We start from the raw sequence: 20,261 nt of genomic DNA, 5'->3' as shown, positions 1-20,261 counted from the left end.
TTCTTGTACCTTAGATTTTCAATAAACATCATCTTGTTTGATTTATAAGCTTGTTTCCTCATGGGGACATCAAAATGTCCCCACAAGGTCACAAAAACACTGGTATTCCTATCTTAACGTGATAATTACCAGGTACACACACACACACACACACACACACACACACACACACACACACACACACACACACACACACACACACACACACACCACACACACAACTGATTTAACGAGGACTCATTTACCTCTATGCCACCCAAAGAAAGATAGAAGGGAATCAGGAGAGATAAAGAACTAGAAATGTCAAGACTGATTAGACTTTCATATGTCTACTGTAACACAACAGTAGAACTGCATCCTGCCCTATTCTGAATGAGACACTCTGTGCCGAAATAACAGGCACCTCAAAATGGCAGACATCAAGGGAAAAGGCGCGTTTCTCAAATGTTATAGGTCAATATTACTTCAAATCCACAACTGAATTTATTGTACGAAATGGTGGGACAGATGGACTTGCAATTCAAAGAGGTTTAGAGAACTTCTACTCTCATGCATGGATACAATTACCTTGAAGTGGCATTGATTTGACAAATGCTGCCCAATGCTCATGGAAGGATGTTTTAGCCTATTTAAAATGTATTAATTAACCTGTTAGCCAGCACTTCTATTTTTGAGCATTTTCTGAAAAACGACAACTCCAAACTAAAACGTCTGCAGCTCTTAAACCCTATGGTCTATATTCATAATTCTGGTCTTGTTTGAAACTAGACACTTGACATATTGTTGCCTAATAGTCATAACAACTCAGAGTAGTAAAGAAACAGAGTAAAACAAGGTAAAATATACATTAAATGACTTCCGTTTTTCTTTAAATAACATTCACTTAGCAAAAAAGGTATGAAATGGTCATCTGAGACACCTGGGGACACCATATAGGTAAACTGAATGTCTGACCATGCTGTGATTCAAATTTGAGAATGATACTCCAAAAAAATGTTGTTTCTGTGAGCTTTTATTTCAAAAAAGTCCAGGCGTCCTTTCAGAAAAAGTGCACTTGGAAACTCCAAATATACACATGATAACAAAATGACATGATTATCAAAAGAAAATGAGTCAGGACTACATATTACATGATGTATATCAATTCAGAACTTCTCTGCCCACCAAAGCACATAGAAAAAACTATTTCAGAAAAAAACATTTGCACATTATAACAAAATACTTGCTATTTTGAATGTGGTCGCTCATGAATGCACTCCAGATTCCAGTCCTCCTCTGGATGTCAGCTGAAGACCTGTTACATCACATCACATCACATCACAACACAACACAACACAACACAGACACACACAAAGCAAGAGAGGATTTTAGTTTGAGTCAAAAGTTAGAGACATACAACTATTTGTATGAGAAACTATGATGTAATATACATGAACATAATACATACACACATACACACATTACATGAATATATTTATAATTACAAATGTCTTATGTTTGCCAAATAACCTATATTTCTCAGCTGGTTATACTCATATTTTCCACCACATATCTTATTTTCTAGTTTTTAGTTTGTATATTCTGTGCATTTGATTCATATAGCTATAAAAATGATTCATTTATATAACATGTCATAGAAAATGAAACCATGTAAAACTCGTATTTTAGTCATCTCCAATGTTACTTTATAATCAAAACAGCTAACAAGAAACAAGAAATGTAACGTAAAATAACTAATGAACAAAAGAATCCACTTACTTTATCCAAGCGAGCGCAGCTGAGCTCATAGTCCGGTCCATCTTTCGTCGACGACGCGGTTTGTTTATATCCAGTTTTGTATTTTTGCTCCGCGATCATGCTCTTTATCAACTTCTTCAAAACACTCTCAACACAAACAAGTCCTCTGCAGTCGACAATCCACAATGGAGATGTAATATCTAACCTTTGAGAGGTTTCTCAGCGGCTCCGGAGAGCCTAGCCGGCTGCTATGCTACCCAAACAAACAAAGGCGCACGGAGGGGGCGTGGGCATTTCTCTCCGTGCGCTTCTGTAGATTTGCGCAGAAGTACACTTTACTGACGTAAGTTGAATCCTTGTAATCGTTTCATGATTGGTTACTACCCCTGCCCATCAAAACTTTGCTGGCTTAGCATTGGCTGGCTTTGTTTTGGCGTAATCCAGTCAAAAGCCTATGGTGAGATGAAGGACATATCTCTGGGCAAATCGGTGTTCGCGTCACATTTTGAGTTGTCAAACCTTATCTGATTGAACAAAACAGAAAAGTAGGGCGGGATATTTATCGGAAGAGTCTAACGAAGCAGGAAGAGATGGATTTTCACTGATAAAACTCGATATTTGATAGAAAATAAACATGATCGAGCATACTTAGCGGACGCGCGGATGTAAACAAAGGAGGATATTGCTAGATTTATCACTATTTTTCGTTGTTTTAGATTAAAACGTGGGATGCTTTTTGAAGAGTGGACCCTTACGTTGCAATGTACGTTGAAGTTTTTGGGAATTGTCAGAAATGATCAGAACCATATGGCAAGATATGTGAGTACCCACACCAATTTTTATATGCGTTCCGTATGCATTTCATTTAACTTCTTAACACCTACCGGCCCGGCAAAATATGTCGCAAATTTGAAAATTAAATGCTAAAATAAAATTTAAACATTTAATTATTTATTTTTCAAGATGATAATGCATCTTTCCTGCCAAATTGAAAAATTAAATGCAGTTGATGATTTGACATTTCATTTTCAAAACAATCTCGGTGCAAGACTGCCAATATTAAAATTAAAAGGCAAACTTGAAAACGAATCTGTAAATACATTAAAAAAAAAAGGCTTTTTATTCATGCCCAAGCAATAATAGTGACAAAATTAAAATTTAAAGTTCAGTTTTATTTTATGTTTTTTTTTATGTTCTCTTTTATTTATTTATTGGTTTTCATTTTCAACTTGTATGCAAATTCTATGTTAATCAGTGAGTGTGATTTACTTACTCAAAATGGAGAACTTTGGGACTTTATTGCTACATTAAGTGACTTTTAGACCCATTTAGACAAACCTAACAACTGTTTGGATGAATCTTAGCTTCACATCTGTACAGATAGGCTACTGTGTCGCTTGTACTGCTCCAGAAATGTCGAGTCTTGCTGTACCAGTGAAATGCGCATCTCTCTCGGGAATCTACACTTTTTGCATGGATCTGAGCAGCGAGTAATATATTTAGATCATACAAGTTGACCCGTAGATGAAATTCACAGGCACAAAACAGCAAAATAGAATGGTTTACATTTCAAAGGAGGAAACAACCAAAGGGGGTCGCACACCGGATGTGCAGCTCAGCGCTGCAGCATTAAAAAAAATTAACACATTGTTTTCTATGAGTGTACGCACACTGGCGCCAACGGGTGGTGCCTGTCCGCGGCGCCCAGCTACGACTCAGGAAGTTGCTCAAAACCCTGTCGCGCCACTTACATAGTTTAACATTAAATAACATCATATTTGTCACAAATCATTAACGATTAACATTGGCTGCTAACGTATATTTTGCATTTTGAAGTAGACACTATCTGACTAAGCTTGCGCTATTTAATGTGCACTTCCAGTTCTACAATACCCATAGGCGGTTCTAGACCCTTTTTAGGGGGGCTCCAGCCACCCTATCTGTCTTAGCCCAGGTCAAAAAGACGTAGTATTTAATGTATTAAAAATATACTTAAAATACAAATAGTATGTTTATAATACACTTTTATTTCCAACATACTTATTTGAAGTGTATTAAAAATATGTTAAATTGCATTTAAATTTTTAAAAGTATACTAGAAGTACACTGTTAATAAATATATACTTAATTACATTTTTAAGAAATATGCTAACTTAAGAATATTTTTGATGTATTTATATTAAGTGTACTAGAAGTACATTGGTAATAAATATATGCTTTATTACATTTTAAAGAAATATGCTAAACTTAAGAATATTTTTAATGTATTTATATTAAGTGTACTAGAAGTACATTGGTAATAAATATATGCTTTATTACATTTTAAAGAAATATGCTAAACTTAAGAATATTTTTAATGTAACTATATGAAGTGTACTAGAAGTACATTGGTAAATATAGCTGCAAGCAGCAATCACCGGGGTCAAGGCAATAAGGGCACAGAATGAAGTAAAGTTAAAGGGGCAATCAGTAGGATCTACCCCTATCTAGTGGTGGAATTGTATTTTGCATTCAAACGAACAGTGCTTACTAGCTCCTCCCCTTTCCAAATGCGTGTTGCAACTACGGTAGCCGTTATGTAATCGCTGATCTCCTTGTCCGTTGCAGCTGGTTCACGTGTTCTGAATGAAAACGCCTTGTGGAAACGCGTTGGTGTGCAAGTGCTTTTTGTCTCTCTCTGCTATTATAGTTTATCAATACGGCGGAATGATATGGATGCCTCCTTGGACTTACCCGTTCAATGTAAGTAAAGAGAAGAAATTCTAAGCTTACAAAAAAAAGTCAGATCACTGGCAGAGGTCATTTGACACTAACGAGGACATATTTATGAATAAAGACATTGATTTTGATTAATAAAACACTTAAAATCCTACTTATTGCCCCTTTAAGTAAATATGTGAGTGGTGCTTGCAGTGGCAAAACTCACGCCCAAAAATGTCAAAAGAGTCAAAAGAGCCCACCCCGATGTCTCTACGGTCGATAAGGTATTCTCATTGGTTGCTAGGGAGTGAATTGGCATCCACCATTAATTATACTCCAATCCATGAAAGGATTAATGCATAATGACTCATGGTTTTAGACATACTATTGTAGTAGTTTTAGGCAAAAAAATACGTTTTCCTATCTCAAAACCACTAGGTGGCGCAATAACAAAATCATGCATTCAACCTTGGGTCATTACTGTGTTACATCTAGCTAGTTTTATGACTATACACTTTAGTTTAGTGAAGAAACAGTTGTATGAACATAGAGATTGCTTGATATGAAAGGTTTTGTTCAATTATAAGGCCAACTAGTGGTGCAGGGATATCATATTTTTTCATATCAGTTCATACATCAGCGTATTAAATCTGGTGTAAAAATCTCTTTTCGTTACGAAGTTATAACCATTTATGTGTAATAAACACAAAATTTAAAGGTAATTTTTTGTTTTTTTTGCAATTTTTGTCCATTTCAGATGAAAATTTTAATATAACGGCAATAGAGTTTTTTGTTCAGAAGGTAATGTAATGTTCTTCCTATGGTGTTTTTGAGTCGATCAGAATAACGCTCGCGGAGATATTCGCGCGTGTTTGTTAAGTACTTTTTTTGCTGTGCAGGGTTAACCATTAGGCGAATTCTGGCATGTTTGGTATCGTTGGACTTGGCAACTATTCAGGACTCCAAAAAATCAAGTCCTGTGAAAATATGTTGATCACAGCCAAAGTTATAAGCATGTACAACATTCGTATGACCACTAGGTGGCGCTGTGACGAAACTCTGCATGTCCCCTCAGATCCTGACTGGCATCACAACTACCAAGTGTTGCATCAATAGACATAAGATTGGCGAAGATACACACTAAAACCTGTTTTTTGCACAATGAATTCGTGTATCAAAATTCTTTTAATAACTTTTTGCCATGAGTGTCTCAAGATGCTACATACTGTTTTTCGTGGCAATCTGGCAAGAGCTCTAGAACAAGTTCACAAAAGCAGGTTTTATGAATAAATCAAAATGGCGGAACATTTTTCATGACGGAAAATGACGTCATAGGGTCCAATCGAATCGTCTTGAGCCAAGGAATCAGAGGAAACAAGAATTTAGTGTTTAGGACTTACGGATCAGAAGTTATCAGAAGTGAGTGCTATACTCACTAGAAATCTGATCAATAGTCTTAATTCTGATATAGTCTGACTATCCAGGGCCCAGGTCAGGAAACAGACGGATCGGCTTAACCGTCCATCTGTTAGCTGCCGTGATATGTCAAGACCACTTATATCCCAGCACTTCGAGTCAATCTTACCGAAATATCAGCACATTTCAACTGTATCTGTTCCCCGAACAAATAAATACAGGGCACCGCTTGTTACATCAGGTACAAATCTGATTAATATAAAATTAGAAAACAATACATTAACAGATGAATCTCGAATGTTAAAATTCGGCCTTCTTAACATTAGATCGCTTACCAATAAAGAACCTATTGTCAATGAAATAATTACAGACCAAAACTTAGATGCACTCTGTTTAACAGAAACCTGGCTTAAAGCAGACGACTACATTAGTTTAAATGAATCCACCCCACAAGACTATTACTATAAACACAAACCTCGATTAAAGGGGAGAGGGGGTGGTGTAGCTACAATATACAACAAAATTTTTAAAGCAAACCAAAAATCTGAGCTAAAATTTAAATCATTTGAACTAATGTTGTTAAATATGGAAATAACTGATCGTAACCACAAACAGCTTTCTTTTGCCTTAGCGACAATCTATAGACCACCGGGCCACCATGCAGATTTCCTTAAAGAAATAGCAGATTTCCTGTCTGAGCTTGTAGTCACTGTAGATAAAGCTCTTATTGTTGGTGATTTTAATGTCCATGTGGATAACCCAAAAGACGCATTAGGACGTGCGTTTATAGATGTTCTAAATTCTCTCAATATTAGACAAAACGTGACAGGGCCTACGCATACTCGTAAGCACACATTAGACTTAATTCTGTCACTCGGACTCAATATTAATGACGTCGAAATATTACCTCAGAGTGATGCAGTTTCTGACCATTACCTTGTGTCATACACTGTACTTCTAGATAGGATCACTCAATCCACAACATGCTACCGACTAGCCAGAACAATAATTTCCACCACTAAAGATAGCTTTATTAGCACTCTTCCAGACCTGTCCCAGATGAAACATGTAGCAGATAACTGTGACGATCTAGATATTGTAATAGAAAACCTAAACAATGTCTGTTCTAACACATTGGATGCCGTTGCTCCCATTCGAAAAAAGAGATTCAAAGAAAAACCGCCAGCTCCATGGTATGACCATCACACCGCAGCCCTTAAAAAGGCAGCTAGAAAAATGGAAAGAAATTATAGAAGCACAAAGTTAGAAGTATGGTGTGCAGCATGGAAACAAAGTGTTAAACACTACAGACAGGCTATTAAAACCGCCAGATCTACATATCTTAGCAAGCTTATACATGAGAATCATAATAACCCTCGTTTCCTCTTTAGCACAGTTGCGAAACTGACTAAAAACAAAGAACAAACAGAAACCAATAGTAAACTTCAACACAATAGTAACGACTTCATGAACTTCTTTTCTAACAAAATTTCGGCTATTAGGGAAAACATCGTAGCTACCCAGGCAGCCACCACTCTACCCATTAGTTCACTTAACACTAGACTACCATACGAACATCTTGATTCATTTAAACCTACTACAATAGATGAGCTCTCTAAACTAGTCACATCATCCAAATCATCGTCCTGTATATTAGACCCTGTTCCCACAAAACTACTTAAAGAGGTATTCCCTGTAGTGTCAACCCCGGTTCTAAATATCTTTAACTCATCGCTAGAAATAGGATACGTTCCAACAGCTTTCAAACTAGCAGTTATTAAACCGCTGATTTAAAAACCACAGCTTGACCAAGGAGAACTTAATAACTTTAGACCAATCTCAAATCTCCCTTTTCTTTCGAAAATATTAGAAAAGGTAGTGGCAAGCCAGTTACGCACATTCTTGACAAATAATAGTACATATGAAAAGTTCCAATCAGGATTCAGGCCCCACCATAGCACAGAGACAGCGCTGCTTAGAGTTACAAATGACCTCCTATTAACATCCGATCGTGGTGAAATCTCAATTCTTATATTACTAGACCTTAGTGCAGCCTTTGACACAATAGATCACACAATCTTACTCAATAGACTAGAAAACTATGTTGGTATCAGTGGTCAGGCGCTAGCCTGGTTTAGGTCATATCTAACCAATCGCTATCACTTTGTTTATGTAAATGAGGAAGAGTCATATCACTCCCTGGTTAAATACGGTGTACCGCAGGGATCAGTTTTAGGTCCTATCCTGTTCTCGTTATACATGTTACCCCTAGGAGACATTATCAGGAAACATAACATAAGTTTTCACTGCTATGCGGATGATACCCAGCTTTACATCTCCTCGCATCCCAGCGAAACACACACGTTTTCTAAGCTAAAAGACTGCATTAGCGATGTTAGTGACTGGATGGCACATAACTTTCTTAAAGATGCCCTGCCACACGTATTTTATTGCTATTGTAGTAAAGTCTGAAGTGTACCATGGACGCTGTAACCGTTTTTGTGAAAAAAATGCCTCGTTTACCTTGTTTCAAGCCATTCTAGCGTGGTATAGAAGTCCTGCAGGAAGACTCAGCTCGATTTGAGCCAGTTCTCATTAATATTCAATGAGCTAAGCTGCTTGACTCCGATTGGCTAACCGCAAGGATTCGAGAGCATGGTTATTCATTCACCCAGCGTAATAGGTAGTCTAGGCTAGAGGAACTTTTTTTACAGTTGTCTGGAATTGCGGCAGAATGGCTTCTTCAGGTATATTGCCATATATTTATGACCCTGAATCTGAAGAGGAGACAGAAGCACCAGAAGAACCACAACCAGCTCGTTTGGCCATGGATGTATCTGAATGGTAATAGTAAACCATCAAGCACTTTGAAACGTAATAAAATGTATTCGTGGCAATTGTCTTCTGACTTTCAATTTTAACCCATTACACCATTGGTTAGTGGCCAAATGTGTTTAGATGAAAAAAAAAATACGATGCATGCATTTTCTTCATAATGCTGCATTAAGTTCCATTCACATGTATGGGTCTGTTAAATCTATATATAACCGCTGCTAATGGCAACGGATTTTTTACTTTTAATTCATATTATTTTGCGAGAGATCAATTATCGCGATGGAATTCCACTGAAGGTGAAAGTCAGCCCAGACGTTAACTCGCACCGTCGGAAAAGACTCATATCAAATTTAAAATGATCCCTTACGTAAGCAGCCGAATTTATACAAATGTATTAGCCTAATAAGTTCTGGCTCGCAAAAAATCTGACCTACCTTTTGCTTTATCAGGTGCACGTGCGGGAATTGTGTCAGAATGCCCACAGAAGTAGAAAATGTGTGCTGCAGGGAAACACCACCGGTAATATAGACAAAAGTGCTGCTTTAGGTGATAAGGCTACTTTTTATATATATTTCAAGTCGATTGTCATTACTCCAACATCTGACTCTACAGGTAGCAAGACGACTTGGACAAACTATTACCCCCATACAATGTATGACTCTCCACCCAGTGCTGGAACCTGTTTGTCTAAACATTTATTCTCTCCAAAATGCCATGAACGTATACAGAGCAGACTATGGCCCTTTGCGAGTCAGGGGTTATGAAAAGTAAGTGCAATATATATATATATATATATATATATATATATATATATATATATATATATATATATATATATATATAATATAATGTAGACCATGGTAATATTACACATACAAAGCTGCACAACATTTAGAACAAAGATATATTTATTATTTTATACAAAAACAAATAAGACAGTTCAAAACCATGGTCAGTGAGTGATTCTCTCCAATGAACATATTTACAAAGACACTGTCCTCTGCTTTTTGGCAGGCGTTGCAGGCACCTAGCATACCGAACTTTTGTCAGCTGGTGCTGGGGCTATTTGGGGAGAAAGGTTTGTGTGGTCATTCCGTCCTGTGTGGTCCAGCGTATCCGTAGGGAGTTCCCAGATGCTGCAGGCCAGTATGTTGGATTTAGACCTCCCCTTGTCTGAACCGAGATACGTAGGCAGCAATGGCTTCTTCAAGTGGAGGATGCTCATATTGTGATGCCAGAGTATCAGGGACTGGAACTTTCTGCAACTCCTCCACATATGGCTGGTTGTTGGGCACTATGTCCTCGAAAAGCAATGCCATCATGTTGAAGATGTAACCTAGAAAAATAAATGTACATGATGTAAATAACTGTGTACAGACCATTTGTAATAATTATTATTAGTTGAACAACCTACAGTATGTGGCCTGTGTTTTCATTGCCTTCACGGTGTGTGCTCCCTTTTTGGCCTTAGGAAATAGCACCTTGTATCTTAGTTTCCCTGATGTTGTTCTGGCCTGGGTACGCCCTGCATTTTCGTTAAAATGCATGGCTGCCAGGTACAACCTGAAAGTATAGGGTGTCGTTGTGTACATAACTCAGGCATGACATAGCAAAGGTTTAATCAGGTCCTTTATGTCAATTTTCAAATTGTTACATAGGTAATGAAAGCTCTAATATCCATTCACGTGTTTACTATATTTTTCCCTTTTACAATAATAGTAATAGAGTGTTAATACGACAAAACATACCTGCACAACATGCCAATGTATGGAAATATAAAAAATTTTTGGAGTGAAGCGTATAACAATATTGTGGAAGGCCTCCAATGTTGAGGTCTGGTACTTGGAGCTCAACTTCTCCACATCAGTAAGGACCCTCTTATTTGACAACAGCTTCTCAACTTTGAAGAGGGCTTTGGAACCTAAATACATATCGTCAATTAATAACTGAATAACAACAAAAATAATTATACAACAATATGTACAATGGAGGAGTACACACCTGGTTGAAACCATTTCTTATGATCTGTTGTCTGGCGAACTGGATGCAGACACTTTGGAAAAGCAGGATTGTCGTGGGTGTGTTTGTTTTGGATGTGGTTCACAACCGATGTCCATTTTGCAACCTTCTCTGTCCCTGTGGATGATGAGGTTGCACACCAATAAACATGGTTTCTGATGCCACGCTGCCACTTCTTCACAACTGCACAGTCCTTGTCTTTGGAAATTTTGTCCAGTTTCTTAGACAGACCTGATGAACAACATAGATGGTATCAAAATTAATCTGATAAACAAAATAATTTGTTTACTTCTAAACACTATAATCTAAACCTATTGGAGTTTTGACAATGTTTTTTAATTATACAGTTGATAATCACATTATATTTTGAATAGAAAATAACACAGACAAGGTTTACCCTTTTCAAAGTGCCAGACGTCATAGAAGTGCTGTGTGCTGCGCTCTCTAAGAAATTTTTGTATTTGAGGATGCCGATCTGTGACGATGTACTCAATAGCCACACCTTTGGATTCAAGAAGCTCGAGACTTCTTTTTAGCCCCTCTTTTTCCATATTGTGACTCCCGCCAACCTCATTGCTCTTGTTACAAAGAAAGACAAAAAGTATATGCCATAAACATCTTTGCTGCAGTACTTTGACACAAAACACGAAGAGAGACATATAGTACACAAATGGGGCTAATAAAAGATAATGTTTCAACGAATCAGTGTCTGTACAAAAGGATGCCATGCTTGTTTTTCTTTGCCTGTGTGTTTTAGCCCAGGCAAGGGAAAGTTTTGGACGGAATGTGTTATTGTAGGTGGTTTGTAGTGGAGGTGTGAGTGAGTGTGTGTGTGTGTGTGTGTGTGTGTGTGTGTGTGCGTGCGTGCGTGCGTGCGTGCGTGTGTGTCTGTGTGTGTGTGTGTGTGTGTGTCTGTTTGAGAGAGAAAGTTAAAGGTGCAGTGTGTAATTTTTTAGAAGGATCTCTTGACAGAAATGCAACATATTATACAAAACTATATTATCAGGGGTGTATAAAAACCTTTCATAATGAACCGTTAGATTTTTATTACCTTAGAACAGTGGTTTTCAATTCCAGTCCTCGGGCCCCCCCTCACAGAACATTTTAGATGTCTCCATATATAAAAACACCTGATTCCGATCATCAGCTCGTTAGTGTGTTAATTAATGAGCAGATGAGTGAAATCAGGTGTTTCATATAAGGAGACATCTAAAACATTCGGGGAGGGGGGGCCCGAGGACTGGAATTGAAAACCACTGCCTTAGAATATGATGTTTTTATCTACATACACAGAGGGTCCTCTTACATGGAAGTCGGCATTTTGTGGCGCCATATTTTTACAGAAACCCTTATAGGACAAACTTTTTTACTTAGTTGTCTCCGACGATGACATGTTTGTCTAGTGGTAGCTAACGTAGCTTCTCTATGATTTTTAAAAGCGAGGGATAAGCAGTGGACTGAGCCGTTGAGTTGCAATGCGCAATTTTACCACTAGAAAATTGCAAAAATGTACACACTGCACCTTTAAAGAGAGTGCCACAAAAACTGATTTACAAGACTGATGTGTGTTGTGACATAAATACCCATTTATAAAACATCTATGACAACACCACTAACCTGCACAAGTTGAATGTCAATGATGTTGTTGTTTTCCAGGTTCATCAGACTGTAGCTACCGTATTTTTTTCTGAGTGGCCTACAAATATCAACATGATGTTATGAGCACTATTTGTTTGCAATGTTTTTAAACATGCCAGGGTGACATATGACATGTAATCAAATCTCATACAGAACTTTACCTGGTGAGTCTGCCCTCATGTCACCACCAATTTTGACTGGTCTCTGCCTCAGGTGCTCAAATTCAGATTCCTGGAACGCATGCCATTTGTGAATCACGGCAGGCTCCAAGTAACTTCTAGCATGCCGTCTGAATGTGGAGTGTCCAATGCTTTTCAGATGCATGGCTTTGAATACCTACAAAAGTACTGGTATTATCAGTAAAACACATCTTTTGTTTGTCCAGAGATAAAGGGCATTGTACAACACAAACTCTGATTGGTGTGGCGTGGCATCAAGCTTTTTAAAAACTTCCAAGTTCGAAGTATTAACGGATGTAACAAGTTAAGAGCTGAAGACATATAGAAAATCGAATGGGTCCACGTGATGTGTGTGTTGTAGGGTATGCAGCTGAAAGTGTACTACAACAATACCTTTTGTAACTGGAAAAATGAAGTGCCAGTGAAATATATGGCTGCCGACAGTTGAAGGTTTCCAGTGGGGCAGCTCCCAATCACAGGTTGGCTTTTCCACTGTCAAAAAAAATTGCAGTTATGACAAATCTGGTCAACTGCCAAGAAGGTGCCGCGTCTGCGTGGCCTCACATCAGATACCCGTTTACATATGGGACAGGTTTCAAAAAGCTCCAGCAGGCACTTCTCAAAAACAATGAACTTGGAGTCCTTGTAGCCAGATCTAGTTGTGTCACTGTGAGTAACATAAACAATGAAAACATTATGTTAGTTTAATCATTCATATGACATTGACAGTGTCTGTCTTTTTAAGAAGAAAATAAGCCAATTACACTTACAATAGCTGTGATGAATCTGTCATGTCTGTCACATCAGTGACATCTGTCATAGAGTTAGCTGGGTCATATGTTGAGTCATGTGGTTCTGGGATGATTGTAGAATGACTGGTGTCATATTCCTCCTCTTATCCTAACCGTATTCTTTTAGCTGGCCTTGGATGTGCTACCTTGATTGGCGTGGAGGTCAGAGGTCCCCAAGGTGCATCTGCTGTAGTTGTGCCAATGTTCACACTTTCAGAACAGCCAGTAGTTTGTGTTCCTAAAGCACATTGCTGTATATTACTGGTTTGTAACACACTTTAAATAACAATAACAGACAGGTTACATAAGGTACTGCCTCAGGAGTGTAAACTATGGGTGGTCTGTGAAACATGAGTGATCAGGAGGATGACTGCATGTAGTATCATACAAATTAACTATTTAACTATAATTAACAAACACTATTTCTGAAGTCTGACAGATTTATGAACCAAGTAACCATTATCTTTTCAGCCACAACTACAACACTGCATAACTGCAGTTATTACACACATGAACAATTTAAAAATACAAAAAAAATCACTAACCTCTGCTTTTGACATGATGTCGTAGAGTACCCATTGATAGCTGAGTCCCCCGAGATGACAGATTAGGTGAGTCTGTTTGTGAAAATGCATGGCTGAAAGATGTCCCCGATGTGCTCTGTGGCATAAGAAACGACACGACGATGTTAGCAGAGAACAACTAATAAAGCAAATCAAATCGTGTCCTGAAAACTAAAAGTGTTGGAAAACAATCTGACAAAAAAATTACATGGATGTAACTCTAAATGCAATAAAAACAAAGTCTAACCATGCATGAGATCCTTATTCAAATTAGGGTTTACTCTTGATTAACCAACTTAATTGTGTTTGGTAATAACGACAAAATCGCTGAATAGCTATGTTTTTACATTGAGGTAATCATGACTTGCAACAGCGTCTCGTAAATCACGTCAGTGCTTAGCCAACTGAGGATTTATTATTGCGCTGAACTTTTTTTAATTCATAATATCATTCGCAAAAATATGCTTTGCGTCATCAATAACATTACAGCTTGGCAACAGCTGTTATCAACTCATTTTTAGCTTTATCGGATGAACTTAGCTTGGCTAGCGAGTGCTAGAATAGTCCAAATCAACATAAAACCTGCTAGGCAAGCGAGTGCATTAAACCTGTATAATATAGCATTTCCTTGAGATAATTGTTTTACTTACAGGCTGGACACTGGCCGTAGACTGCCGCGATGGTACTGCTCCAGGCTTCAACCGCAACCGTGTCGTGAAGCCTTTGCTGTACTCCCCGAAGTTTATGAAGTCACTCTCTTCAAAATGTGATGAACATATAAATACATTGGAATGATCATGGTTTGGCATTGTTCCAAAAATGAACTGAAGCCATTTCATTCTTAATTCTGGGTTCTTGGGCAACATGTGCATAGTTGAACCTCTATTCCTGCATAGGGCACAAGCACGTTGACGTTCAGCCATCCTTGCGGTATAGAAAACTCACAGAGCTGAACGAAATCTGTGGGCGCGGTCTCAAGTGGGAGAGCTCATGAATAATAATGAGCTCGATCAGTTCCACGTCACACTGATCAGCTTTTTCAACTGACCTAATTTCTCCCCTTATTTCTTTTCAGTGGCTAAAGCTGACATAGGAGGTAGAAGTTCATTTTCACATTCCCGACACAACACAGACACATATAGACCTAACACATATCAAAAAATACAAGTAAAAACGGTTTTGTGTGGAAGGGCACCTTTAAGCTCAACTCCAATAAGACAGAGATACTTATTATTGAACCAAATCGCTACAAACATAATATGTCAGATTACAAATTGCACATAGATGGCTGTACTGTGGTGCCATCTTCCACGGTTAGGAACTTAGGTGTGATGTTCGACAGCAACTTATCCTTTGATAGTCATATCGCCAACGTCTGCTGCACAGCATTCTTCCATCTTAGAAATATCTCAAAAATACGCCATATACTGTCTACATCTGACGCAGAGAAGCTTATTCATGCTTTTATGACCTCTAGAATAGACTATTGTAACTCGCTACTCGGGGGATGCCATTCAAATCAGGTCAACAAGCTTCAGCTAGTTCAAAACGCTTCTGCAAGGGTACTTACTCGATCTAAAAAGTATGACCACATAAGCCCAACTCTGGCTTCTTTACACTGGCTACCAGTTAAATATCGCATCCAATTTAAAATATCACTAATCACCTACAAAGCTTTAAATGGCTTAGCACCCTCATATCTTAGAGAATTACTATCAGAATACAATCCATCACGCACACTACGGTCGCAAAATTTTGGTCTATTGATTATCCCTAGACTATCAAAAGTTTCTAAAAGTGGAAGATCCTTTTCCTACTTAGCCCCTAAGCTCTGGAATGATTTACCAACCGATGTACGAGAATCAGACACAGTCGATCATTTTAAATCTAGACTTAAAACTTTTTTCTTCAACAAAGCATTCGCGTAATTTGTCTAGTAAAGGTTCTTAACTCGCAATAGTTATTTTAACGGAACAAAGCACTCACGGTCATAACACAGACCAACCAAATAAATAAATAAAACCTTGTCTGCATGAACACTTAAAATGAATTGCATTAAATAGTTCGCCACCGTTTGCCACTGAACCTGCATTAACGACGACAGTGGGGCTTCCGGCCTTAGTCAAACGGTTTGGTACGTATGGTTGGGTTGCGATTTTGGTGCTTTCGTGTGTCTTGTGAATAGTATGCCATACCGACCCGTTTGCCACTGAACCTGCATTAACGACGACAGTGGGGCCTCCAGCCTTAGTCAAACGGGTTGGTATGTATGGTCGGGTTGCGTTTTTCGCGCTTTCGTGTGTCTTGTGAATAGTATGCCATACAGACCCGTTTGCCACTGAACCTGCATTAACGACGACAGTGGGGCCTCCAGCCTTAGTCAAACGGGTTGGTATGTATGGTCGGGTTGCGTTTTTTGCGCTTTCGTGTGTCTTGTGAATAGTATGCCATACAGACCCGTTTGCCACTGAACCTGCATTAACGACGACAGTGGGGCCTCCAGCCTTAGTCAAACGGGTTGGTATGTATGGTCGGGTTGCGATGTTTTTGGCGTTTTCTCCTGGTCCTGTAAATGGTATACAATATAGACCCGTTTGCCACTGAACCTGCATTAACGACGACAGTGGGGCTTTAGGCCTTAGTCAAACGGGTCGTCAGGTTTCATCTTCTCTTAAAGATCGGAAGGTGACCCTTATTTACCATATATACCCTCGCATTGGGCCCCCAATTTGCTAAATCCTCAACTGTGGATAATATAATTATGCCGCAATAGTTAGTCTGTCTGGAACTAAGCTGAGTTAAACCACATCACTGTGTGACACTTCAATACATATGAACGGCCGCTACGCTAATACGATTTTGTTTTTCTCTCCCTGTCTCGTCCTCGACCCGAGGACAACGAGACAAACAGACCCAGTCCCGGTAGATGTGAAAGTCGGCACACCTCTGATCTACTGGCCGTCCTTCAACGTGATGCCCAGCTGATGCCTGACCAACGATCACCGGCAGAACCGCTTAATCTCCGCTAAATCTCCTTATCCGTTCTCCCAAGGGTTTTTCCCTCCTAGGACTTATTTTTCCTCGGATAAAAGCCCGGGTTTTTTTTCTCCTAGGGGGTTTTTCACCCCGGGGAGGCAGCCTTTTTGGGCTTTACCTAGCTTCCTCTTCTATACGTTGCTTTAGTAATACGTGCACTTATAATATTGAGTCATAGCCGCAGCAAATTTAACTGCTCATGCTATCATGTATTTTGTTGTGCTATCTGTCGTTTTTCTGTGCTTTTCACTGCTTCTATTTATGTAAAGCTGCTTTGAAACAATTGACTTTTGTGAAAAGCGCTATATAAATAAAATTGAATTGAATAAGCAAATACATAAGTGCAAATTTGGACTGTTGGTGGCGCTAGCGGGTTAGAGATACAGACTTCAAATTTGCTGTTGAGACTTTTTGGACAGTCCTCTATCAGTGTGCCAAATTTCATAACTTTCCTACGTACGGTTCTATAGGCTGCCATAGACCGCAATGGCGGAGGAAGAAAAAGAAAAAGAAGAAAACTAACAGATACAATAGGGGTCTTCGCCCATTCTGGGCTTGACCCCTAAATATAGCTGCAAGCAGCAATGCCGGGGTCAAGCCAAAAAGGGCACCGAAGAAAGTAAAGTTGAATTTGTATGAGCAGTTTAAAGAACCTAGGAAAATCTCTTGATTTCAGACTAAATAATATAACAGTTTTCAGCAAAAAAGCTGTGTTTTCATTCAGTGTAATCTCTCCCTCTCTTCTCGAGGAGCATTGACAACTAGAACACTGAAGAAAATGTGAGTTATAATACGAAGTTATAACCATTTATGTGTAAAAAACACAAAATGTAAAGGTAATTTTTCGTTGTTTGCAATTTTCTGCCATTTCTGATGAAAATTTTAATATAACGCCAATAGAACTTTTTGTTCAGAAGGTAATGCAATGTTCTTCCTATGGTGTTTTCGAGTCGATCGGAATAACGCTCGCGGAGATATTCGCGTGTGTTTTTTAAGTTCTGTTTTGCTATGCAGGGCTAACCGTAAGGCGAAATCTGGCATGTTTGGTAATGTTGGACTCGGCAACTATTCTGGACTTCAGCGAAACAAGTCCCGTGAAAAAACACAGATCAGAGCCAAAGTTATAAGCATGTACAACATTCGTATGACCACTAGGTGGCGCTGTGACGAAACTCTGCATGCCCCCTCAGATCCTCACTGGCATCACAACTTCCAAGTGTGGCGTCAATAGACATAAGATTGGCGAAGATACACACTAAAACCTGTTTTTTTGCGCTCTACGTAAAATTTATTGACGCGCTATACGAAAACGGAATGGTTTATCAAAATTCTTTTAATAACTTTTTGCCCTGAGTGTCTCTAGATGCTGCATACCGTTTTTCGTGGCAATTGGGCAAAAGCTCTAGGACAAGTTCGCAAAAGTAGGTTTTATGAATAAATCAAAATGGCGGAAAATTTTTCATGACGGAAAATGATGTCATAGGGTCCAATCGAATCGTCTTGAGCCAAGGAATCAGAGGAAACACGAATTTTGTTTATATGACTTATAGATCAGAAGTTATAACCAAAAACATAAGTGCAACTTTGGACTGTTGGTGGCGCTAGCGGGTTAGAGATTAAGACTCCAAATTTGCTGTGGAGACTTTTTGGACAGTCCTCTATCAGTGTGCAAAATTTCGGATGAATTCGGATGATCAGTTTAAAGAACCTAAGAAAATCTCTTGATTTCAGACTAAGTAATATAACAATTATCAGCAAAAAGCTTTGTTTTCATTCAGTGTAATCTCTCCCTCTCTTCTCGAGGAGCATTGACAACTAGAACACTGAAGAAAATGTGAGTGGTGCTTGCAGTGGCAATTCTCAGCTCACAAAATGTTACAGTGGTGTTAATGAGTCAAAAGAGACCACCCCCATGTCTCTACGATGTTCTGATGCAGAGATATAGCTCTTTTAAAAAGGATTGATAAGGTATCCTTATTGGTTGCTAAGGAATTAATTGGCATGCACCAATGATCTCCAAGCCATGAAAGGAATAATTCATGATGACCTAAGATTTTAGATGTACTGTTGGAGTAGTTTTAGGCAAAAATACCATATTTCTATCTCAAAACCACTAGGTGGCGCAATGACAAAGTTGTGCATGCAACCTCAGTTCATAACTGTGTTACATCTAGCTAGTTTTATGACTATACACTTTAGTTTAGTGAAGAAACAGTTGTATGACCATAGGGTGGCTTGATTTCAAAGGTTTTGTTCAATTATAAGGCCAACTAGTGGTGCAAGCATACAATTTTTTTTGTGTAGCCTCAGACTGTGGTCGTACATCAGCGTATCAAATATGGTGAAAAAATCTCTTTGCGTTACGAAGTTATAACCATTTATGTGTAAAAACTGAAAATTTAAAGGTAATTTTTCGTTTATTGCATTTTTCGGCCATTTCTGATGAAAATTTTAATATAACGCCAATAGAACTTTTTGTTCAGAAGGTAATGCAATATTCTTCCTATGGTGTTTTCGAGTCGATCAGAATTACGCTCGCGGAGATATTCGCGCGTGTTTTTTAAGTGCTGTTTTGCTGCGCAGGGCTAACCGTAAGGCGAAATCTGGCATGTTTGGTAACGTTGGACTCGGCAACTTTTCTGGACTTCAGCGAAACAAGTCCCGTGAAAAAACACAGATCAGAGCCAAAGTTATAAGCATGTACAACATTCGTATGACCACTAGGTGGTGCTGTGACGAAAGTCTGCATGCCCCCTCAGATCCTCACTGGCATCACAACTACCAAGTTTGGCGTCAATAGACATAAGATTGGCGAAGATACACACTAAAACCTGTTTTTTGGGCTCTACGTAAAATTTGTTGACGTGTTATACGAAAACGGAATGGTTTATCAAAATTCTTTTAATAACTTTTTGCCCAAATTTGGACTGTTGGTGGCGCTAGCGGGTTAGAGATACAGACTTCAAATTTGCTGTGGAGACTTTTTGGACAGTCCTCTATCAGTGTAGCCTGACTACGTCAGACTTTGTACTTCCGCTAAATTTCATTACGCTTCTGTACTCAGTCTGAGATACCTCCCATTCAAACCGTTTTCCTCAGGTCTCAAAACAACCGGCGAATCAATGAACAGAGGGCGGGCTGAGAGCCGTGACGTAGACGCTAAGCGCCGAATGTACGGTTGTAGTTTGTAGTGGACATGGAGGCACAGAAAGCTATTTGCTCTGTTGTGGAGAACCGGCACTTGCCAACTTAATCCCGAACAAGAAAAGTGTTTGTTAAACATTTTGAATGGAGATTATGTTGTTGCCCTACTCCCGACAGGTTTTGGGAAAAGTTTAATTTATCAA

General features: G+C 38.8%; 1 protein-coding gene and 2 long non-coding RNA genes across 3 annotated transcripts; all 3 read right to left on the bottom strand.

Moving 5' to 3' along the window:
* Positions 1-994: 994 nt before the first annotated feature.
* Positions 995-1,916, bottom strand: LOC141282070 (uncharacterized). Its single transcript, XR_012336631.1, has 2 exons — positions 1,759-1,916; positions 995-1,294 (listed from the first exon to the last, which is right to left on the bottom strand). It is a non-coding gene; the product is annotated as an uncharacterized lncRNA (long non-coding RNA).
* Positions 1,917-9,845: 7,929 nt separating this feature from the next.
* LOC135786104 (uncharacterized) lies at positions 9,846-12,669 on the bottom strand. The gene is made up of 7 exons (XM_065295806.1): positions 12,497-12,669; positions 12,325-12,403; positions 11,105-11,285; positions 10,690-10,938; positions 10,450-10,609; positions 10,103-10,251; positions 9,846-10,024 (listed from the first exon to the last, which is right to left on the bottom strand). Exons 1-7 carry the CDS (start codon positions 12,667-12,669, stop codon positions 9,846-9,848), a joined length of 1,170 nt encoding a protein of 389 aa, XP_065151878.1.
* Positions 12,670-13,453: 784 nt separating this feature from the next.
* On the bottom strand, positions 13,454-14,930 carry LOC135786237 (uncharacterized). Its single transcript, XR_010546926.2, has 3 exons — positions 14,529-14,930; positions 13,861-13,975; positions 13,454-13,553 (listed from the first exon to the last, which is right to left on the bottom strand). It is a non-coding gene; the product is annotated as an uncharacterized lncRNA (long non-coding RNA).
* Between the last annotated feature and the right edge of the window lie 5,331 nt (positions 14,931-20,261).

The sequence above is a fragment of the Paramisgurnus dabryanus genome, chromosome 4, assembly GCF_030506205.2.
Source record: "Paramisgurnus dabryanus chromosome 4, PD_genome_1.1, whole genome shotgun sequence".
Taxonomy (NCBI): domain Eukaryota; kingdom Metazoa; phylum Chordata; class Actinopteri; order Cypriniformes; family Cobitidae; genus Paramisgurnus; species Paramisgurnus dabryanus.
This window is presented reverse-complemented; position numbering and strand designations above follow the sequence as displayed.